Source organism: Necator americanus, chromosome X, assembly GCF_031761385.1.
Source record: "Necator americanus strain Aroian chromosome X, whole genome shotgun sequence".
Taxonomy (NCBI): Eukaryota; Metazoa; Nematoda; class Chromadorea; order Rhabditida; family Ancylostomatidae; genus Necator; species Necator americanus.
Window position 1 is genome coordinate 25,231,212 of NC_087376.1, and position 23,379 is coordinate 25,254,590.

Genomic DNA, 23,379 nt, shown 5'->3' on the forward strand with positions numbered 1-23,379 from the left:
TACTACAAATAGTAATACTGTTGTCCTTCGAATTTCAAATACAACTCATGCCCCTATTTCTCTACAAAAGAACAGGTTAATCGCAACAGCTAATTATGTAGGAAAAAAATCAACATGACCAACAATTTTCTCAGTCCATCAAGCAGAAACTCTTTAACAACAAGAAACACCATTCCAATAATCTGAGAAATATATCCCACCAGAAGCGAACATTAGTGAAAATATGCCACTATTCCCTTCTAGCAACACATTTCCCATTGAGAAACTCGTTAATATTAACAAATCCTCCCTAACGGGACACGAAATCACTCAACACTCGATTCACAGTAGATTATCGTCAAATTAATGCCATAACTGAAAACGAAACCTATTGTATCCCACATATTCAGGATATAATTGATCTAGTCAGTGGAAAACAAATTTACAGCGTTCTAGATTTCAAGAGTAGATTCTTTCAAATTCCTCTTGAACGCAAACATAAAGAACGCACCGCGTTCTCATCATTTTTAGGCGTTTTTCAGTTTACAGTAATGGCTCAAGGTTTAAAAGGTGCCCCAGGTACATTCCAAAGAGTTGCGAAAAACCTCATCCGCGAATTACGTGCGTGTTGTTTCGCATACATTGATGACATAATAATTGCTAGTCACTCAATACGTCAACATTTTTTTGATTTAGAAGAACTTTTTCAACTCATTGCTAGTTCCGGAATGAAACTTACACCGGAAAAATGTTCCTTTTTCCAATCAGAAGTAAAATACCTTGGCGTACTAATTAGCAAAAACGGCACTCGACCTAACCCAAGCAAAGTTGCAAGCATCGTAAATATCCCGCGTCCAACAGATAATAAATCCGTCAAATCATTTTTAGGCGCTGCATCCTATTTTCGCCGCTTTATTCCAAGATTTTCCATTATCGCCACTCCATTCAACAACCTTCTAATTAAAAATGCTTCCTTCTCATGGACAGATGAGCAGGAACAAGCGTTTTTGACCCCAAAAAAATGCTTTAATTGAAGCACCAGTTCTACTACCACCTAAACTAGGAAACCCATATCTCATTCATACCGACGCATCCACTATCGGTATAGGTGCGTGTCTTTTGCACGTTGATCGCGACACTTGCAAAGAACACCCAATTGCATATTGCAGTCGCCCACTCACAAAACATGAGAAAAACTATGCAGTGATTGAACTTGAAGCACTTGCTATAGTATTCGCTCTCAAGCACTTTTATCCATACATAGCTGACGCAAAAATCACCCTGGTTACCGATCATGCTCCATTAAAATCCTCAATGCATCAATCAGACCTTGTAGGACGCCTTGCTAAGTAGCAAATAACAATGCAGGCGTACGATATTAAAATTGAATATCGTGCAGGAAAACACAACACTCTATGTGATTTTCTTAGCCGATATCCAGTAACACAAACGAATTCCGTACAGCTGAATTCGTTCCCTTCCCTTGAAGAAATACAACAATCCCAAGTTCTTACTAAATATAATGACTTAATTCAATTTCTCAAAGGAAATTTAGAGGAACCCCCCCCCCCCCCAACGAATTTCAGGACAAATTGGATGAATACTCCCTTTTCAATGATTGTTTATATTACACATCCAATAGAACACCTCAACTAATCATTCCTGACCTAAATTTACAAACTGAAATCATTCATACTTTTCACGAAAATCAATTTATTGGATCCCATTTTGGAATTAGAAAAACATATAAATCAATCTCAGCAAAATATTTTTGGCCACAAATGTGGCATTCAGTCACCAAATTTGTACGTAGTTGTCCAATCTACCAGAAAATCGAAACCCCTTCAGGCCACATTATACGTGAAGAATTGGGAACCTTCCCAATTCCTTTACGATCTTTCGAACGTATCCACACGGATATCATTGGATCTCTTCCCCAATGTATTAATGGAAACAAATTTATTTCCATAATAGTCTGTGCATTTAGCAAACTAGCAATCTGCACTCCAATTCCTAACCAAACTACAGATACTGTGGCGAAAGCACTAATCAACGATGTCACAGCGAAGCACGGCATTCCTAACGAAATTGTATCTGATCGTTGTTCTAATTATACAAGTGAGGTATTCTCACAGATTAACAAGATCTTAGGAATATCTAACAAATTAACAACAAGTTACAACCACAAAGCAAATGGCAAGTCGAAAGAATGGTAAAAGTAATCACAGATTCTCGCACCGCATATTGTTCAGATGCTAAAAATCTGTGGTCAGACTTTCTCCAACCTATCGTCTTTGCCTATAACACAAACATAAACGACACTACAGGATACAGCCCATTTTTCGTTGTACATGGAAGACATCCAATCACGTGGAGTGATATCGTCCACCAACTGCCAACCACCATGTCTTACACCACCGATAGCTTTGCAGACCAATTCAGCACTGTCCTGCAAACAACAATAATCGAATTCGGACAGCAAATTGCCAAACAAACAGCAAAATACAAATCAGGTTACGACTTTCACAACAAAGTTTTCTTTAAGGACGTTTCCATTGGAGTTCTTGTTCTATTACGTGACGATACCATTCGTCCCAAATTCACTCACCAACCTGAAAGGGAAAGGCCCTTTCAGTTTTAGTTGAACAAATTTCTCGCCCTAATGTCATCATCATCAATCTGATCGGTCGACAGGAACGACAACTTGTTCATATTAAAATTAATTGGAAATCTATTTTCCTCGTTCTTCGTCCGCTAATGTTTCCACCTCTAAACAAATACTACATTCACCAACAAATATCCAAAAGGAAACATCAGATGATTCAGAACATAACTTACGACGATCGCACCGTCTCTGCTTAAAACGTAAATCTTTCAGTACTCACCCTTTCCAGCAAAAGAATTTAAAAAAAAAAGAAACAGCTACCATTAATAATAGTTGCAAATCCCCTACCGTAAGTTTCAATTTTCTTCTATTTACCGCCGCTCCTATGCGTTACACCCACTACATGATTTCTTTGAACAGACGTTTCAAAGAAACAAAAAAAAATCATCTTAAAAAACAAAGCACTCGCACCTTCCAAATTACGCCCTTATGTTGAACGCAACCCTGTGCAATAGTTCAACATATGACTTACTCACTTGTATTTTATAAACATCACATAAAATTTTGTTATACACGGAATTTTTTTTTCGCCTACTTCACTGTCAAAAATGTTAGCATGTTAAATTTTATCACATGTTATTGCAGTCAGTCCCGAAAATTAGAACTGTACCTTCAAGAGATCATTTTATTAGGAAGATATAATCACACACTTTATCGTTGCATTTTTTTGTTGAACCCATCTGTGTAATAACGATCAACAGTCGTCTACTCTACCTTCTTTTGTTCTCTCTGACAACCTATACGAACGTACCAGAATACATCCACCAGCCTCATCCCGCATTTCAGAGTCGTCAAAAAGCAATTTCTCACATACACACATCTCCTACTCTACTTTCGTATTTGTTACAGCTCGTGTTAACTTGACACAATATTTGCGCGCGATCGGGACAAGTGGAAACAGGTGATGCACGTAAGGGGTCTCTTTCATATGCGTAACGTACACCCAGAATTCCATGTTTTCCATCAGGTTTCCCGGTACGTTAATTTCGTAATACGCTGCCTTTAAAGCTATGAACCCCGCACAGAGGAGCTGACAGTTGACAGAGTGAATGTTGTTCAGTGGTCAACCATATGATCATATTAATTACTGCTCTTCACAGGGCTTTATTTGTCACTTTTGAACGCGTTTCTCATTCTCAATTATAAAAATAATCTAAATTAATAATTAAGGACAAAAGTCAATCTGAATAAGTAATTTAAAAGGAAAGATTAAACGAAATGAGAAACTAGTCTTCAGATACCAATGCCATACTCTACAAAATCTTTAGCGAAGGTAGTATGACATCTGAAGATCTCCTTTTCGGATTTTCTATTCAAATCTATGTTATATCTGGTAGTACTATGCAATAAGCATAGCACCATAAAATAACCGGTTTTTTCAGATTTTAAGGAAGTGCCTCGTGTCATCTGAATCAAGAAAATCGCGCATCCCTAGTGGAAATAAACTAAGAATTCTGCCGGTAACGAAAACCACTGTTTTCAATGATTGAGACAAAAACATCCAGCATTCGATAGATTATTTGGTCATACTTCAATTTACAGCATTTTTCATCTTTTTTCCTCCTCCTCTTACGATGTACGTACCTGGTGAGTCATTCGTCTGCTTTAAAGGCAGCATACCACGAATGTGAGGTGGTGCGGATTTCAGGTGGAGTATTAGTATACGGGATCGTAGATTATTGAGAGAAGGGTGATTCCGTCCATTTATTCCTAATTGTCGTAGAAAACGGGAAGGAAGATACGGCTTCGAGCGTTCCGGCGCACTATTTTCTTCAAGGAATTCGATTGGAGCGCGCCAGCCCCCTGCACGCGCCGCATTTTCAGGACCTTTTTTTTATGGCAATTAGGAAGAAATGGACGGAATCATACCTCTCTCCATAATCTACTATCCCGCATGCGAATACTCCACCTGAAATCTGTACCACCTCAGATTCGTGGGGTGATGCCTTTAACAACTTGTGAACGAGACAATCGCAAACAAAGCGATCCAATCTGTCTAGCATTAGTATTAGTAGCGCTGCTCACTTCCGAAGCAACTGCGCTTGGTTTGTTGTATTCGCTCCACCGTATTTTTGAAAGACACCTGCGATAGTTCTTTGCGGGCGAAATAGGCTAGAGTATAGAGCAGTTGAGAGAAGAACGTGCGCGCAGAGGATTCTGGCAAGACGACGCTACGATGAGGCTGAAGAGTGGACGATGTGTTGAGCGCAAGAGGACGGCACTACTGCGAAGAGAACGCGGACGGCGAGAGCGATGTGAAAACAGTGGACGTCGATGTGGGTGGCCAGGGAGAAGAGAGCGTCATCCTGGCGCTGTGCCAAGGGTGTGCGCGCGAGCGTGACGCGACGGCGATCGGCAGCACTCCTCCGCCTCATTCTGTGCGGTGTGGAGGGTATGCTGGCGCCGATCATCACAAAGGATATGAAGCTGTTCCCCACTCGACCGTTACCGGCCGGAATCAAGAACGTGCGCAGTCGTGCACAAAGTCTGGACCAGTTCAGTCAGGTGCAGGACAGTGGCAGTGCTCGTGGTCGTATTGTACCGGTGAAACCTCGCAGTTCCCAATCTACTGGCAATTTACCTGCTGTTGCTTCGTCTGCATCTTTTTCTCGAAGTCCCCCCAAAACGTCCGTGCATCGCAAGACCACATTGACTGCCATCCAAGAAGGAGTTGAGATGAGCCACAGCCATGTTCCTGACGCTCGACATATGGAAAGGTGATACACTATCTCTCTATCCACAAATCCTAGTTGTCTGCTTTCTTCATTGTTGTTTGTTTTCTGTATTACTCCCTCAGCTGATCCCGGTAGGTCGCCAAATTCAACTTTTGCTTCTGAACTGTTTCTGTTTGCTGTGTTTGTTTGTACTTTGCCGTCCATGCATTACTCACGTTTCAGCCGTTCGGACAGCAAGCTGCCTTCTGACATTTCGCGCAGGAACAAGAAGAAGACGAAAAAGAGCGAAAAAGAAAACGAGACAACGAAGAACGGTAATTGTGAGAAGTTGGAGCGCACCACGGCCGCAAGCGATTCGGCTATGGACGGGAAAGAAAAAAAGGGTGTTGTTAAGTGGCTTACTTCTGCATTTCGCAAATCCAGAGACAAGGACCTGTCGGATAATTCCAGTCCGAATTCCAGCTAACTGCAACCTCTGGAAGGTATGTGTCTACCAATTCGTCTTTTCTTTTTCTTCTTCTTTTTTATTCATTTGTCAGTTTTCCCTTATGTGGTGCTCAATTTGTTTAGTGTCTGAACATTTTTTTTTGGGCTTGAATAAGCACTGTCCATTCACCAGCGCTTTCTTTGCCTATGTCACTTATAAATGGTCGTGACATTGCAGTTTGTTGACTATTACGCAGCATTTGAGAAGACAATGTTCGATGACGTCATCGCCTTCACTCTTTACGGATTCCTTTTGCACGCTGCATTTAGCGGATTTGTTTCTTCCCTCGTCAATAAAGGACATTGTTACTCCTTGTGTCACCTTCTTTACATTGTTCCATTCAAAACCTATTTCTTCAAATTACAGCTTCGTTGGTCCAACGACGAGCTCTTTGTGCACTTCACGTTCCAACCACAATAGGTGAATTTTCTCATTGTATTCAACATGTTACACTAATTTTTCAGGTTAGCTTTTACCACTCCAACTTAGAGAGAAATTCTATCATGTTTCAGCATTGCTCTATTCCATTCGCTGTGATGTATGCATCCTCTCTTGGTCTTGGTCGTTATTTATGCAGCTTTATCGAGTGATTTTTTTCCGCAGAGTTCTGTATAACAGAAGAAATTCTTTTCCTTTTCTTCTGTTTAACTTATATAGGTTCTGGTCTCCTTTATCAGCGACCTGGTCGCGTTAAACTTCTCGAATGGTGTGCACCAATGCTCCAGAGAAAATTAAGTACTCAGCGGCCAGCTCAAAGAACTGTCAATAATGGTTTATTTCTTTTTGGAATCCTTTTCTTTTCGGCGAACCATGCTTAGAGCAACTACTTGAGACTTTGTGGAGAAGCTGGTGCATAGATTTGCGACGAATTCAGTTTTCGGTTTTTGTAAAAATTCTATGGTTGTGAGGTTTCAGTTCCTCTAATCTAAGAGAAACAGTCGCAACGAAACATTTTTCTGATTTTCGTGATTCACCACTTGGTTAAACTACAACTAAATCAATTATGGTTTGTAAATATAGATTGAAGGAAATGATCTGCAACTTGAGAACATCGCTTTCTGGAGCTGCGAATCCCACCATTGACATGCATCCTATATCAGCTTCTAAACAAAGTTGTGGCCATTTTAAGAATGCTATTGCTTTGACTTCCATAGTTCTCACCTTTTATCTCCTCTGTATACAACTGGTATACAAATCGATCGAATTAAAGCAGCAAAATGTTAGGAAAAGCAGTTTGCTGGAGAAAGTGCAGCAATTAATCACTAATATTTCTTTAGTTTTTTAGTTCTTATATTCATCGCCGCATAGGTGCGATAGAGAGGAGCCACAACCTGGTCAGGTGAAGGGCGCCTAGCTCATGGGGTGCAGCTCAAGCAATGAGGATCCCTTCGCCGACAGTCTAGAAGTTAAGGAGGTCCTTTTGCCAACCGTCCAAAAGTGGAGGGAGTCGGAAGTCGACAAATTCCCCTTTCTCTACAGACGCGGGTTTGTTTGTCAATTCACAAGAACCATTACTGACACTGAGAATTGAATAGAAACCTTAATTCCTGGAAGTTGGCGCACATCTATCCTAATTTCTCATTATCATTGTACATATTGCTACTAGCTTCAGATGAGTGATGACTTTCTTTCGGGTTATGTCCAGAATTCTTTGCTCACCGTGCTTTCTGACATTTTATCTGTAGTCGAACGTGATCTGATTATGTCGTAGTCAGCGCGTTTTTTCTGCTCGCTATGGTGTCTATTTTGGAGAGAGTCGTTGCAAACTGTTCTGTTTTGCAAGGTGTTCCCGTTCGAGAGATGAAGTCATTTTCGGGTCACTATCGATTCCTTTCCATCCCAGTTGTTCTGATATCTTGAAACTTTGGGGCGATTGAGCTTACATTTGTTACAACCGTTTCAAAGCCCCAAATCGGGAGTGCGTACGAGTTAATAACGAGTTGTTGGATTTGGTACTTTGTTCGTCATTTATTTTATGTCAGTAAATTGTTTTCGGATAAAGTTGTATATTTCTAATTGGAACAATTTATGTAAGATGAAAGAGAGATAGGAGATGGGATGCAATGATCTGTGTTTGTAATGTGATACCTTTTTTTTTCTTCACAATAGGCTTGTACGCTATGGTTGCATTAATTTTCTACACAGGAACTTTTCTTCTCGGTGGAGGTCTAACGACAGGTGGTTGTTAGTCAATATTTGCGTCGACAATTGGCACGTGAGGCTGATGTGTGTCATCGCGCTTCGGCATGTTTTTCGAGTTGCACCAATAACCACTGCCTCCCTATTACCTCTCATCCCAGATGTAAACCCATCTTCTACTTTGTGGTTATCGTTTAGCTTTGAAAAATAATCACTAGCGTGGTGGAACCTTGGCCGGCACCACCCATCGCTGCAGTTTGCTACGGTTCCAACTGCTCTCTCCGCTCTGCCGTTTCGAGCGCGTGCGAAAATGCACCGCAACTACACTCGTGATTGATGTCGTTTTGACCCGACTACACTTTTTTTTTTACTATATGTTTGCTTCGTACGATATCGCGCCTACATTGATTTATAGCAAGGATTAGCTGGTGACTTGAAACCGCTGTTTTTAGTGCGTTACGATGAATAAATGCTGGAGTGGTGTTGTTTCAATATTGATTTTTATGGGACATTTGTCCATTTACATATAGTTTACCTACAAGTTCTGATATAAAGGCCCTGATCTGTGAAAGTATTGTTGAATCCGCGTTCATTGGTTCCAGGAAGAAGTCCATTTTAGGTAAATTACGACCACTAGTTGTCCTTTTGTTAGTGAATGGTGCTTATATGTCCTTGTGCAAAGAGATGGAACTTCATCCATTTGTATGTATCGATTTTTGAAGATATTCAAGTGGTTGGACAAACCACAGAATAAGTGCACCATTTACGACAATGCGAATATTGTTAGTTCAAAATGTTACGTTGTAGAATCTGTTTGGACTACTAGGAAGCTCTCAACATTTTTGGAGAGGTGTACATCGCTGAAATACGGCAAGCATAAGTGCTGACCTGTTGGTTACACCGAGGCGTTTTTTCCATGCTAATTTTTCCCGTCGAAGACCTTTTCTATATATCAGGTTGGCAAATAAGTTCCCGCCGGTTTTTTAATTTTAATATTCCGCGTGTCATTAAGTATTTGCTTTTTGCTCAAGCTAATTTATGTTAATTTTCAGATTCGTTTTTCAGATTTTCAGATTTTAATTAAAACGGAATGTCAAGCTGAGAAAAATGAGGATTTTCGACACCTCCTTTTTGCTTTTAATCAAAGTTCTATAAGCTATAAAACCATGTTGTGTATGGATGGCGTAGGCCGCTCATTAAAAAAAAACACCATAAATAAGCTGCGAAGTGAACATGACAACATAGGGAAGTCATCGAGTGTGGAATGATATAAAAACAGCATTGCAATCATCACAGCAATGCGCAGCTGGTGCTATCCAGTCTTTTTTTCAATTTTTTTTTGAGTTTGGTATTCGTTGCGTGTTTGAGTCCTACAGCAGACTGTGTCACGTGGTTTACGACGAAAAAACGTGATCAAAATCATTGATGAATGGTGGTTAACATTGTCAATAAATTGCGCCATAGCACATAAAATAATTCTCAGAAAAAGAACTACCTCACGAAGCAAAAGTAGAAGGAAGAAAAAAAAACAGCAAAAATCATCAATCGTAGGTTGCAGTGCTTCCAAAAGCCAGAAAAGGTAAGAACAGAGGATGAGTGCCCATTAAATGGGGGAGAAGAGGGAAATAGTATGGGAGTCGATCAGGATTGAAACTAGTATGAACAAGAACTGGAGGAGAGCAAAGTTGCAGGATCCATTAAGAGAAGGGAATTTGTGGTAGCGAGAAATGATATCGGCGGAGTGGACCACTTATTTTTATATTACTACGCATTAGTACTTATTTTTATATTACTACACATTAGTACAGAGCGGTCGCAAAGAGGTTCCGTTGTGGTTGCACGATCAATCGGAGGTTCAAGTCTACCCAGTGCCAACCAAGCCTTCTATCCCTCCGGGATCCAAATTTAAGTAGCATAGTTGTCTGGGAGGACGAAAACACTGACTTGTTTCATCCGCTAGCCCCGCAAGTCATTGTAAGGCGACACACGCGTTCACAAATCTCAAATAAAATGGAACCCTCGGGCGCAAGAAGATTAAAAACAAAAATAGGAGTTGAAATAGTAGTATTATTATTAACAACAGTAACCGTAACAGTAACCGTAACAGTAACCGTAACAGTAACAGTAACCGTAACAGTAACCGTAACAGTAACCGTAACAGTAACAGTAACAGTAACAGTAACAGTAACAGTAACAGTAACCGTAACAGTAACAGTAACCGTAACAGTAACCGTAACAGTAACAGTAACAGTAACAGTAACAGTAACAGTAACAGTAATAATAATAATAATAATAATAATAATAATAATAATAATAATAATAATAATAATAATAATAATAATAATAATGATAATAATAATAATAATAATAATAGGAAGAAGAAGAGTAGGGAGTGAAACATTGTGGAGGTCAGCCACGATGATACATATGAAGTGTAAAGTACATAGAGTTTCGTGAGTTTATTAAAAGACATTTTTTATCAATTTAAAAAGTATCGACTCCACTAATATATGACACTTTATTCTTACTACATTATTTAATAATAAATGGTTTTGACAGTGAGATTTTTGTCATAGTCTTCAGCATACCTAATCTGAATACAAGTATTCTCAAAACAACTAACAGTTCTATTCTATTCTATTTTTCACAAATGTGTGTTTGCAACGTAGCATCAAATTGAGCCGAAAAAGGGGTAAATCAAATCGAGTTATTCAAGCTTTTCGCAAATCGTCCGAGTAGTCGCGATTAGGGCACATTTCCCATGTTCCAAGAATTAACATCAAAACCATTACAGTACCAACAGTGACAGAATGAATGAAAAGTGCTGAATTGTCCGGCTTGTATTCGAGGTCAATGATATTTTCAGTCTGAAAGAAGAAGATCATTTGCTATTAGTACTCTTTTTCACTACTTCATTTCATTTTGTATTATGGTGTTCGGAAAGCATCTGTCGAAAATTTCGCAGTAGCGCAGATTTTTTGAGATGTTCTGGAATTCCGCAATGGACAACATCGACGAGGAATATGACCGGCTTGTCGAACACCTTCACGACTGCGCGAAGAAGGCTGAGAGTTTTAAAACCACCAAGAGGGGCCTGTCTCTTGAAACTCTTGAGCTGATACGCCAGCGTGGAGCAGCACGAGCTGCAGGGAACCAAGAATTCACGTCCGAGCTCGAAAGGTTTTGCCGAGAGGCGATAAAGGAAGACCTTAAAGAGAGAAGAGCAGAAGTGCTGGCTGAAGCTGCAGAGGCGGGGAAAAGCATCCGCTATGCCCGTCGAGACTTCGCCAGTCGCAAGACGAGGATGACTGCTCTCCGGAATCCAAAGGGAACAGCCACTGCATCGAGAAGGGGGATGGAGAAAATCATCTACGACTTCTACTCTGATCTCTTCGAAGAAGAGTTCTGGAAGTTCCCGTTTTAAGTATATTATATAAGGACACTACCGCTTGTACACTCATAACATATCTGACTCCCTCTTCCTTGCGTACTCCTTGTAATGAAATTGACCACATCATCGTCAGAAAAAGGTTTTGCCTGACGTATGTCGTTGTTGTGCCAAAGTTCTATACGGGATCGGACCATCGTCTCCTCCGAGGAAGATTTTCCTTCACAAGGAGGGAAGAGAAACCCGCCAAGTTCAGAGAGCGAACTCCCAGAACTACCATTAACTTAGATCTCTTCGCTACGCTAGCCAGCTTTGGGAAAATTCCGCAATGGACAACATTGACGAGGAATATGACCAGCTCGATGAACACGTTCACGACTGCACGAAGACGGCTGAGAGTTTTAAAACCACCAAGAGACGCCTGCATCTTGAAACTCAGCACGAGCTGTAGGCCATCAATAACTCAAAACTCCAAAATGGGAGCGCAGAAAATTATCCACTACTACTCTGATCTCTTCGACAGCCATGTCCACTTGCCTCCTCACCATCTGAGGGAAGACGGACATGTCATTCCAGAGGTTCTCCCGTCCGAAATACGACATGCTATCATGCCGGTAAGAAATCGTACGGCACTCGGTCCCGACAGAATAAGACCATAACAACTGAAGAACCTTCCGCCAGTACTCATCAACACCCTGGCGAGGCTCTTTACACGTTACCTTTCGGAATGCAAGGTTCCTAAATAGTGGAACACCAGCGAGACCGGGTTGTTTTATAAAAAGGGAGATCCACCTGACATCGGCAACTATCGCCCAATCGGCTTACTGTCCGTCATCTACAATCTCTTTACGAGAGTGGTCCTTAGTAGGATTGAAAAAGGAAAAGTCTTGGATGAAGGACAGCCATGCTAGAAAGCAGGGTTTCGAAAAGGATTTAGCACGATTGACCATTCACACTGTTTCGAAGCTCATCGAGGTATCACTAGAGTACAAGATGCCGCTCTGTCTCACCTTCATCGACTTGAAAAAGGCCTTCGACTCAGTTAAGACGGAAGCGGTCATGGAAGCCTTGGACCAAGGCGTCCCTACTCAGTACACAAAGGTACTTCGAGAGTTGTACAGTAACTTCACGGCTAGAATTTAGCCACTCTACGAGAATATCCTCACTGACGAGAAGAGAGGGGTTCGACAAGGTGATACAACCTCAATCAAAGTGTTCACGACCACTCTTGAGAACGCAACGCGGAAGCTGGAATAGAACGACATGGGAGTGAAGGTTGATGGTCGGCAGCTACGCGTTTTGCGTTTTGCTGATGACATCGTACTGATAGCACCTAACATCAGCCAAGCGGAACGAATGCTGATCGAATTCGACGAAACATGTAGATGCATCGGTCTTCATCTGAGTCTGCAAAAGACGATGTTCATGCGCAACGGATGGGTCTCGGATGCCCCTTTCACGCTCAACGGAACGAGTATATCCGAATGCACCAACTACATTTATCTGGGTCGGAAATTGAACATGATAAACGACCTAATCCCCGAGCTGGGCAGGAGGAGACGAGCGGCCTGGAGAGCGTATAAGAGCATCGAGGATGTAGTGAGGAAGACCAGGAACACCCGCTTCCGTGCATCAACACCATCATACTTCCTGCCTTGATCTATGCTTCGGAAACCTGAAAAAGTATTTCGGAAGCAGGAAGAAGACGGGGTGAGCGTCATTGAACGTGCAATTGAGAGAGTGATGCTAGGAGTATCCCGCTTCACGCAAGTGAGGAACGAGGTTCGAAGTTCTCTCCTTCGTCAGTGATGGAAGGTTAGAGATGCCTCCGCGTTTGCCAAGGAAAGTACAATAAGGTGGGCCGGACACGTGATGCGCTTCAACGACAACCGTTGAACCAGAGTTGTGAGCAGCTCGGTTCCTCGCGATATTAAGCGCAGTACAGGAAGACCGCCGACCCGATGGTCTGATTTCTTCACGAGGTCCTTCAAAGAAAATTATGATGATCTTTGTGTCCCACGCGAAAAGAGGAACCTCTGGGCGACTTCGGCACGTGATCAAAAAAAAAAATGGAAGAATAACTGGCGCCCGTTCGACCAGTTCGAAGGGAGTCAAGGTGATGGATCAGTTTGTTCGATCTTGTGAATTAATATGTTATGTATGTTGTATTAGTCACAACTATCAAGGAAAAGTTCGCAGTGCTCCGAAATTTTTTGTTAACATCTCACAAGATTGTTGCCTTACCCAAAAACCTTGGAAAATGTTTTTGACGGTGGATTGGATTCCATACCGGGATTTGCCTAAGAAGGTGAAATGGGGATAAATGAAAGGTAAAGTGAAAATCAGTTATACTATTGTTAAATACACTAGCTTTTTTTTTAACGAATCTACTTGATGTTAAAATAGTACGAAGATCCAAGTGGTTTGAGTATTCTTAAATTGTTCCTTTAAAATATTTCCATCGATGCTAGCTTGGGGATATATGTAGTTTCTTTTAATTCCATTACATTAAATATATAAATTTTCTTTGGACAGTACAACAGTGAAATCAAGATTCGTGCTTTTTAAATTTGGAGAACGTTGCTAGTCAAATGGAAGGAAGTCTGTATTCCAATCAAGTTCTCATCAGAAGTTGGCACTCAGCACAGTGTGTTCGCGGACGAAAAAAAAAACTATTAGGGTGTTCGGAAAGTATCTGCCAAAAATTTCGCAGTAGCGCAGATTTTTGAGATGTTCTGGAAGTTCCCGTTTTAAATATGTTATACAAGGACACTACCGCTCCACGTCGCCGGAATTCTACGCCAAAGGAATCCGTGGTCTTGTGAGACGTTCGCAGAAGGTTGTCGATGTGGATGGAGATTATTTCGTCGAATAATAAAATGTCTTTAAAAAGTTGTGTTGTTTTGAAATTTTGCCGTATTTCGGCAGATACTTTCCGAACACCTTCATAACAGCCGTTGTTTGAAGGAACACTGCTCAAAGCAAATTGCTTCAAAAAATCATCACCCTTACCTTTGCTTCCACTTTTCATTACAGAGGTGGCAATAATCATTCACAAACACAAATTTGTAGAAAAAATACATTCCGCAGAAACATCTGGTGGTTGTGCTGTTTTTATTATACACATTTCACGACATAAATGTATTCGTTCTGGTTTGACTGTTTGACAACTTTGGCATCTTTCGCGGTCACGTCCACTGGACAGAAATCGTACATCCGGAATTTTATGACATCATAATAACATTTCAGGAATAAATAATAAATAATATCGGCGAATAAATACTAAAAGGAGTAGAAAGGATAAGAAGTGAGGACTCGATAATTCTTGTTGAATAAGTTTTATAAATAGGACGAAATTGATGATGTTGCTACACGAGCAGAAAGGGTTGGTTCACGTATGTGAACGTGAGTCACGCTCAATTCTTCGTAATAATTCAGAAGAAGCTTCATTTGTTCACGTTTCGCCAACGATATACCTTATTAGGCGAAACGACGTTGGTAGCCTCGTCTTTGTTCAGTCAACTAGTATAACTCAAATAAACAGAAGAGTTTACCAACGTGCACTTTGCACACGGTGCGGATTGCCCGCATTCTGTTCTGCTCCGTGATAAGTTGATTCGTTGTGCAGGAAAACAGACAGGACAACTGTACGCGTTTTTCTGAATTATGGCACCAGTTGAGAGTGAATCCTCTCATACTTGTGAACTACATTCCTCCACCTATCTACTGGCTCATACATTCCAACATGGGGAATTTTGTGATATACTACCTTTAATGTCAAAAGATAATCTCTTGAAACTCTGAAATATCCGTTTCGACTGATTAAGTTCTTATTAGTTTAGTTAATTCGCTCTTAGAGTTGTGTAAGAATATACATTTTGATGTCGCTGAGATGAAACGCAAACTACTGCACAAAACATGCACAAGTTACACTCATGTAGAAAAATGGATGCGGAACAGCCAAATTCCATTCCAGGGTTGTATGAGCATATCGGACAAATGAGAACTGTGTTAAAAAAAAACCGACAAAACTCTCAGGTTCATCAATTCCCCACTAAAAATGCTTTTGGAATGCATCTATAGGATGGAAATTTTGAAAATCAGAAATGTTTTCCAAGTCTATTTTTTGATGAACATTTTGAGGCTCTAACAGTGACAGCACGAATTCCAGGCTGTTTTTCTTTTTTTTCCTGAAAGAGAGTTTTCTCAGGTTGCTCTCGGGTGAGTCCTCCTAAATGGATGCTATTCAGGTATGTAACTGTAATGTTCGTAGTACTGACTGTGTCTCTGCAACAGACCCCGTATCAAATATGTGAGCGTCCACAAGATGCCCTGAAGTTTTTTCTGGATGCAATTAAGTCTCTTTAAAGGCATTGTTCGTGGGAATTTCCAGTGTTACGTTTTGCCCAATAATAGGGAGAATTCGAGACATATTTGCAGTCATTGCAATCACAACGCAGAATATTAGCAACAAATTCCGAGTTCAGGCGAATTAATAATACCAAAGTGATCATCTAATCCGACGAGTCCACTCCTTGCACCTATAGGAGTGACGGAGGCGTGTAATATGAATTAGTGATGAGATGTTCTGACGAAGTAACTTTTCAGCACACGAGTGATGATATCTACGTAATTGGTTTTAATTTCATTATTCCTAAGAATGCAAACAGTTGTCTCCAACGGTTGTCTTCAAGTGAACTGATCAATTTGGTCTTTCCGATCCATCTGAATTCTGAATTTGTAAATGGTTTCTCCTTTACATTGTTTTGGTGTGAAACTTGCAAACTACGTCACAAATCCTACTTACCACTGTGGAGAATCCTCATAATCAAAAACTGCCCAGAACGCTCGCTAATTTTATAAATCCTCTATGAAGCTGGTGCCGTATTTATTCGACTCATTTCGACATCCTATTGAGGGTTAGAATTCGTTGCGGACGTTTATTGAGTATCGTCTATCGTGTACTGATAGATAGAGCTTATAGTAGAACATAATTAACCACCAAACTGATTGTGACGTAAAATAGGGAAATAACGAGGTAGGTGGCCGCACTCGTGCTCTTTCAATTCGTCTAGCGAGGAGAACGCAAGTGTTTGCGAAAGCCACCAGGACCTCTACGCCCGTTGCATTCATAATCACTTCAAACATTTCCAAAGCGTTTCCTGCTAACATTCAAGGATCTAGCTCATCCTGGTCCGACGTTCCTTAACGTCTCCCCAAATTCTACATCATTACTTTCGAAGTTCTTTCCCCCCCCCCTATTAAACAGGATGCCTTTTTACCGAAAAAAAAAGAAAATATCGGGAACTTTGACTCTATTTTTTTCAATTTAATACTTCCATTCATTTAGATTCATTTCATTTTCAAATTCATTTGTACTCAATTCATTCCGCTCTTTTTTTAATTGCCACGGCATAGCCGTTACACTTCGAGCTCTGTTCGGCAATCTATCTGTTATGTATTCACATGACAACGTGACACGAATCAATATCGTTTGTTCAATCCCCGCATCTTTTGCATCTTTTTTCACCATTCATGTCCAAGTTTTACAGATATATCTTCTTCTGTCGTAGTTCCGTCAAAATGGATATATATATATATATATATATCTTAAGCCCTCATATATTTTCAGTTATGTGGATGTAAAAAACGCCAATCATTTGCCCTCGTAGCGAGTAAAATTGAAGGGGACCCATCAACGTTATACACTTATTTGCAGAAAACATTCCTAGTCTGATACATTCGTGTAGTACACTTATGAACTATCTTGCTTCTTGTGTCAATAAATTCATTGAATATTCAAATCAGTGGAGAACAGAATGGTGCCTATGAGATAACTTATTCGTGTAGTAATGAAGTAAATATATACAGTTAATAAAGTTAGAATAACTACGCGAAATAACTGAACGACGTGAACTCATTTCCTCAAATTCTACTCTGATTTTACCATATTCTTAGAATAGGGTAAAATCCGAGGATAGAGGAATGCCGAGATATGCTCTTCAGTTTTTTTGTGTTATTTACACAAAAAGGTGATAAAAAAATTCTTCGAACTCTTAAGCAGGAAATATGGGGCAGTCAGACAACTAACTAATATTTTTTCCACGATCAGCTATAAGCCGATCCTATTGCTCTTGCTGACTGCTGCTACGTGCGGATTGTGTTTCATTCTCACGTCTCGTTAACTTCCCGACAAGGTTCTGGATTGATCCCGTTCATTTCTTCACCGCCCTGGATCGGTTTTTCTATTGCTTCATTCACCATTTTAATAACTCTCCGGTCGATAGTTGTAGGTTCCGAATTGGTCCCGAGACGAGTAAACAATCCATACCTTGAAGATGCTTTTTTTCTTGTAACATGACGATGTTCTTCCATTCTTGATTCGTCATTGAAATGATGGCATTTCATTTTAATCATTGTTCCAAAGACACATACTTCTAGATTCTTCACGGTTGTCATAAATATGAAACTGCTTGCCTCACCACCAAGACGAAACTATAAGAACAGCTTTTAAATCTCCAAATCTATGGTCTCATAAGTCATAAAAAATGTTTCTCTATTCCTAAAAAAAATAATCCCGCTGGCAGTGATGTTATGTGGAAGAAGAAAAAGGTATAGAATGACAGCTGATGCTCAAAAAAGTGGATTGGATTTGAATGAAATGGATATTAAACAACTGGATAATTCATCATTTCATTTATATGTTCTACGTGAAAAATTTCCACGAGTTCCACAACTTTCCAATTGCTCTAACATAGTTTCTAAGGTCCCAAATAAAAACTAAAAAAAAATCCTTTAAGGACGAATTAAACTTGCAACGTTTTCGAAACGTGCAATAAAAGGACAATTTAGAAGGAACTGGTGAACTTCTGTTGCTTCCATATTTACTCCGCTTCATGAATTCACGTTTGGAAAACTTAGAAGAAAACTTAGGATGCATTCATTCACGAGTTAAAATTGGATTAGATATGAACCTGAGTAGAATGAATGGATGATCCCGACAGATGGATGCAAAGAGAATGACGCGTGCTGCGATCGATAAACGAGGCGAGTTGGACTGCCTGACATCTATTAATGCCCTTTAGTTCAGCTTTCCAGAATCGAATGAACATTCGATTTGTGCACTCTTTCGAATCTCTTTATCATTTCTAAAAGTTCTCTCCTTTTCTCCATTTATGTTGGAAATTTTGGTGCAATTACACTTAGTTCACCTAAATTTTGCTGTTTTTTAAAAGTTACTTTATATGGGTAGGATTAAATATTACGGGTAAGCAATCCATTCATTGGTGATCTTCATTTAGCTGTTCTCCGCTACGCTGGTAATCGCTGGCAAGTCGATAATGTCGTGGTTTATTCTATTTCAACACTTTTCTGTGTACTGTATTACTTAGTAGCCATAACCGATTCCCGAACGACCTCGGCGCTCGGAACTGGTATCTCACTATTGTCGGCTTGTATCGAACCCGCATCTCTCGCAATGATTCACTATTTGTCAGTTGCTACTCGTCGTCACTTTCCAAGCAAGTCACTTCTTCTTCTCAATACATCTTCTGATGCGATCAGTTCTTATCGAGCCACTCTCTCTGTTCTCGTTTGATGACGCTTTTTTTCTACGGAAGAGGTGCTCCAACAGCAACACGGCATGCACAAAATTTTTCGTTTGTTATTCGCCTAAAAATCGTTAATAGGTTTTCTTATGGGAATTATCCACTGTTAAAATAATTGAACAATTCCGTAGCCTCGAACTCCACCGTTCTCCATACAAGTTTCAAGTTTCGAATGAAACTTCTCGGAAGTGCGCTATTTTTCTGCTCAACTTTACCCAGCAGGCAAAAATAGATGTCTGCATGTTCGTTGAGTAGTGCATGTGTTTTCTGGCATGTTTATTTCTGCGTGTACAACAGAACAAAGTACCACGGAGTTTTCGGGCGTATTTCGGTTGATCGATTTGCGGCACATTCCTTTGGATATATTATTAGTCTTCCCGACTGATCACCTCACGGATTGTGTGCAATTATTGACGCCTTCTCAACTACTTGCTACGCATGTGTGCCTAGGCATCACGTTCACTATCCAACAAAATTATGCCGCGGGAAGTCTATTAACAGTGTTATAGTAGATACCAGCGCTTCATGGAGTTCTTAGGTTATATCCTATCTGCTCCCCACGGACCTCCCTCTCTAGAGGGATCACAGCCGGTTAGTCGCGAGGCTACGTGGCGCGTCCCCGGTTGGCGGATAGGGGGCTAATCGCGGACCAAAAGCGACCTTGCGCTTGCCCAGAGACGCAGGTGGATTCAGGGGATGGACTCCCTGTTTCTGCTGAGCCAGGACTGACTCATGACATCCTTGTATCCCGCACGTCGGTCCGGCCAAAAGCCTGCAATCAAGTGACTGGGAGGTGCAAGGGAGGCGGTTTGGAGTCGCCTCCAACAAATAAGCTCCACATGTTCACACCGGGAGAACGAAAGTTCTCCCAGAAACTCATGGGACTAGAGGCTTGCAACCTGCCCATGGGTTTTAAAATTTTAAGCAAAACACAGTAATAGAAAAGAGTCTCCTGATTCCGGAGGAAAGCCTGGTACGGTAGCGCCAGGTAGGACGGGGTTGCAGGAGTCATGTAGGCTACCAAAACGGAAAAGGACTAGGATGGCGATCTGTACTTATAACGCACGTACGCTTGCATCGGAAGCGGCCATCGAAGATCTGATGATGCAAGCCAAGAAGATCAAGTACGACGTCATCGGACTGACCGAGACGAGACGACGTCACCCTCTCAACGCCGTATATGAAACTGGAGAAGAACTGTTCTTAGGAACATGCGACAGTAGAGGTGTTGGTGGAGTTGGCGTCCTCGTCAACACGAGTATGGCAAAGAACATCGACTCTTTTGAACAACTTACGACCCGAATCGGACGTCTGCGGATGAGAAGATGTGGTCCAATACCAGCTTTGACTATCTTCGTCGTTTACGCTCCAACATCAAGCTACGAAGAAGAAGAAGTCGAAGCTTTCTATATGGACCTGGAGAAGTTCTACCAAGAAGATCATGCCTTCTACAAGGTCATAGTTGGCGATTTCAACGCTAAGGTTGGCCCAAGAAGAACGCCGGAGGAACTTCACATCGGGACCCACGGCCTACAATGGAATGACCAGGGAGAGAGGCTCTCCGAGTTCATCATGACGACTAAGACCATCCATGGGAACTCGCAATTTCAGAAGCCCTCTTCTTTACGCTGGACGTGGGAGTCACCCGGTGGAGGGTACCGTAATGAAATAGACCACATCATCGTCAATAAAAGGTTCTGCCTGACGGACGTCGGTGTTGTACCAAAGTTCTACACGGGATCGGACCATCGCCTCCTCCGAGGAAGATTTTCCTTCACAAGGAGAGCAGAGAAAGCCGCCAAGTTCAGAGAGAGAAATCCCAGGACTACCATCAACTGGGATCTCTTCGCTACGCTAGCCGGCTTTTGGGAAGATTCCGCAATGGACAACATCGACGAGGAATATGACCGGCTTGTCGAACACCTTCACGACTGCGCGAAGAAGGCTGAGAGTTTTAAAACCACCAAGAGGCGCCTGTCTCTTGAAACTCTTGAGCTGATACGCCAGCGTGGAGCAGCACGAGCCGCAGGGAACCAAGAACTCACGTCCGTGCTCGCAAGGCTTTGCCGAGAGGCGATAAAGGAAGACCTTAAAGAGAGAAGAGCAGAAGTGCTGGCTGAAGCTGCAGAGGCGGGGAAAAGCATCCGCTATGCCCGTCGAGACTTCGCCAGTCGCAAGACGAGGATGACTGCTCTCCGGAACCCAAAGGGAACAGCCATTGCATCGAGAAGGGGGATGGAGAAAATCATCTACGACTTCTACTCTGATCTCTTCGACAGCCATGTCCACTTGCCTCTTCACCATCTGAGGGAAGATGGACAAGTCATTCCAGAGGTTCTCCCGTCCGAAATACGACATGCTATCATGTCGGTAAGAAATCGTACGGCACCCGGTCCCGACAGAATAAGACCAGAACACCTGAAGAGCCTTCCGCCAGTACTCATCAACACCCTGGCGAGGCTCTTTACACGTTATCTGTCGGAATGCAAGGTTCCTAAACAGTGGAAGACCAGCAAGACCGTGTTGTTGTATAAAAAGGGAGATCCACATGACATCGGCAACTATCGCCCAATCTGCCTACTGTCCGTCATCTACAAGCTCTTTACAAGAGTAATCCTTAATAGGATTGAAAGAGTCTTGGATGAAGGACAGCCATGCGAGCAAGCAGGGTTTCGAAAAGGATTCAGCACGATTGACCACATTCACACTGTTTCGAAACTCATCGAGGTATCACGAGAGTACAAGATGCCGCTCTGTCTCACCTTCATCGACTTAAAGAAGGCTTTCGACTCGGTTGAGACGGAAGCGGTCGTGGAAGCCTTGGACAACCAAGGCGTCCCTACTCAATATATAAAGGTACTTCGAGAGTTGTACAGTAACTTCACGACCGGAATTTCGCCATTCTACAAGAACATCATCATTGACGTGAAGAGGGGGGCCCGACAGGGTGATACAATTTCACCCAAAATATTCACAGCCACCCTCGAGAACGCAATGCGAAAGTTGGAATGGGACGACATGGGAGTGAAGGTTGATGGTCGGCAGCTACACCATTTGCGCTTTGCTGATGACATCGTACTGGTAACACCTAGCATCAGCCAAGCGGAACGAATGCTGACCGAATTCGACGAAACATGTGGATGCATCGGTCTTCAGCTGAATCTACAAAAGACGATGTTCATGCGGAACGGATGGGTCTCGGATGCCCCATTCACGCTCAACGGAACGAACATATCCGAGTGCACCAGCTACGTTTATCTGGGTCGGGAACTGAACATGATGAACGACCTGACCCCCGAGCTGGGCAGGAGGAGACGAGCGGCTTGGGGAGCGTACAAGAGCATCGAGGATGTAGTGAAGAAGACCAGGAACACCCGGCTCCGTGCTCACCTCTTCAACACCACCGTACTTCCTGCTTTGACCTATGCTTCGGAAACCTGGGCATTTCGCAAGCAGGAAGAAAACGCGGTGAGCGTCATTGAACGCGCAATTGAGAGAGTGATGCTAGGAGTATCCCGTTTCACACAAGTGAGGGACGGGATTCGAAGTTCTCTCCTACGTCAGCGATCGAAGATTAGAGACGCCGCCGCGTTTGCCAAAGAAAGTAAAATAAGGTGGGCCGGACACGTGATGCGCTTTGATGACAACCGTTGGACCAGAGCCGTGAGCGACTGGGTTCCCCGCGATATTAAGCGCACTACAGGAAGACCGCCGACCCGATGGTCAGATTTCTTCACGAAGTCCTTGAAAGAAAAATATGATGCTCTTCGTGTCCCACGCGAAAGGAGGAACCACTGGGCTACTCTGGCACGCGATCGGGACAAATGGAAGAATTACTGGCGCCCGCTCGACCAGTTCGAAGATCAACGGGAGTCAAGGTGATCAAGGTGATCCTATCTGCTAATAATCCTGTAGTAGCAATCAAGATAGCTATGAGAGAAAGAATTATGAAAAGGCAACAGGTTAGCAGAAACCTAATAAATAATGTGAGATGACGGTGTTTTTTCGCAAAATTCTGTAGATTCTTCCCGAAATAAAACGAAAAGCCTCTTTTATGTGACTAACAGCCGCGCCTTCAAATTCACACAATTTTGGCGCACGAGTGATGAGATTCATCTGCTTATCAGCACTATTTAGCGCTTTCGTGTCGTATTTGTTGTTGACAGCATCTGTGGGAATTTTCAGAAGTGTTGCGTTCTTCCCAGTTGGAGGTAGAGTTCAGGACTTCATTAGCAAAGAACGTGACGGAGATGAGAAAACTCTGCAGATCAGAGGACAGAAAACATTCGGACGCATAACTTTCCCCTACAAAGCAACTCTTTACACTAATACTGTAGTGAAATAAAATTATTCTAAAAATAGTGCAAATCACACAATTTTTATGTCGAATCAGTTGCTTTAAAAGTGGTAGCTTAAATTCAATTTTGTGTTTTTATTTC

General features: G+C 41.9%; 7 protein-coding genes across 9 annotated transcripts; 6 read left to right on the forward strand and 1 right to left on the reverse strand.

Moving 5' to 3' along the window:
- Positions 1-2,248: 2,248 nt before the first annotated feature.
- Positions 2,249-3,464, reverse strand: RB195_025421 (uncharacterized protein; the record flags this gene model as incomplete). 2 transcript variants are annotated; one of them, XM_064213555.1, is made up of 3 exons in its annotated part: positions 2,249-2,428; positions 2,501-2,548; positions 3,396-3,464. In XM_064213555.1, the coding sequence occupies 3 exons, from the start codon at positions 3,462-3,464 to the stop codon at positions 2,249-2,251; spliced, it is 297 nt and encodes a 98-aa protein (XP_064069436.1). The 2 variants fall into 2 exon arrangements, with proteins under 2 accessions (XP_064069436.1, XP_064069435.1); XM_064213554.1 differs by lacking the exon at positions 2,501-2,548.
- A 1,454-nt stretch (positions 3,465-4,918) lies between these two features.
- On the forward strand, positions 4,919-6,343 carry RB195_025422 (uncharacterized protein; the record flags this gene model as incomplete). 2 transcript variants are annotated; one of them, XM_064213557.1, is made up of 5 exons in its annotated part: positions 4,919-5,361; positions 5,542-5,707; positions 5,770-5,801; positions 6,173-6,226; positions 6,319-6,343. In XM_064213557.1, 5 exons carry the CDS (start codon positions 4,919-4,921, stop codon positions 6,341-6,343), a joined length of 720 nt encoding a protein of 239 aa, XP_064069437.1. The 2 variants fall into 2 exon arrangements, with proteins under 2 accessions (XP_064069437.1, XP_064069438.1); XM_064213556.1 differs by having other exon boundaries at positions 5,039-5,361; positions 5,542-5,704.
- A 2,518-nt stretch (positions 6,344-8,861) lies between these two features.
- RB195_025423 (uncharacterized protein) lies at positions 8,862-9,213 on the forward strand (the record flags this gene model as incomplete). Its single annotated transcript, XM_064213558.1, has 2 exons — positions 8,862-8,901; positions 9,011-9,213. The coding sequence occupies 2 exons, from the start codon at positions 8,862-8,864 to the stop codon at positions 9,211-9,213; spliced, it is 243 nt and encodes an 80-aa protein (XP_064069439.1).
- Positions 9,214-10,946: 1,733 nt separating this feature from the next.
- Positions 10,947-11,369, forward strand: RB195_025424 (uncharacterized protein; the record flags this gene model as incomplete). The annotated part of the gene is made up of 1 exon (XM_064213559.1): positions 10,947-11,369. The coding sequence occupies one exon, from the start codon at positions 10,947-10,949 to the stop codon at positions 11,367-11,369; it is 423 nt and encodes a 140-aa protein (XP_064069440.1).
- Positions 11,370-12,224: 855 nt separating this feature from the next.
- RB195_025425 (uncharacterized protein) lies at positions 12,225-12,476 on the forward strand (the record flags this gene model as incomplete). Its single annotated transcript, XM_064213560.1, has 1 exon — positions 12,225-12,476. The coding sequence occupies one exon, from the start codon at positions 12,225-12,227 to the stop codon at positions 12,474-12,476; it is 252 nt and encodes an 83-aa protein (XP_064069441.1).
- Positions 12,477-12,596: 120 nt separating this feature from the next.
- On the forward strand, positions 12,597-12,992 carry RB195_025426 (uncharacterized protein; the record flags this gene model as incomplete). The annotated part of the gene is made up of 1 exon (XM_064213561.1): positions 12,597-12,992. One exon carries the CDS (start codon positions 12,597-12,599, stop codon positions 12,990-12,992), a length of 396 nt encoding a protein of 131 aa, XP_064069442.1.
- A 6,989-nt stretch (positions 12,993-19,981) lies between these two features.
- Positions 19,982-22,822, forward strand: RB195_025427 (uncharacterized protein; the record flags this gene model as incomplete). Its single annotated transcript, XM_064213562.1, has 1 exon — positions 19,982-22,822. One exon carries the CDS (start codon positions 19,982-19,984, stop codon positions 22,820-22,822), a length of 2,841 nt encoding a protein of 946 aa, XP_064069443.1.
- Positions 22,823-23,379: the final 557 nt, after the last annotated feature.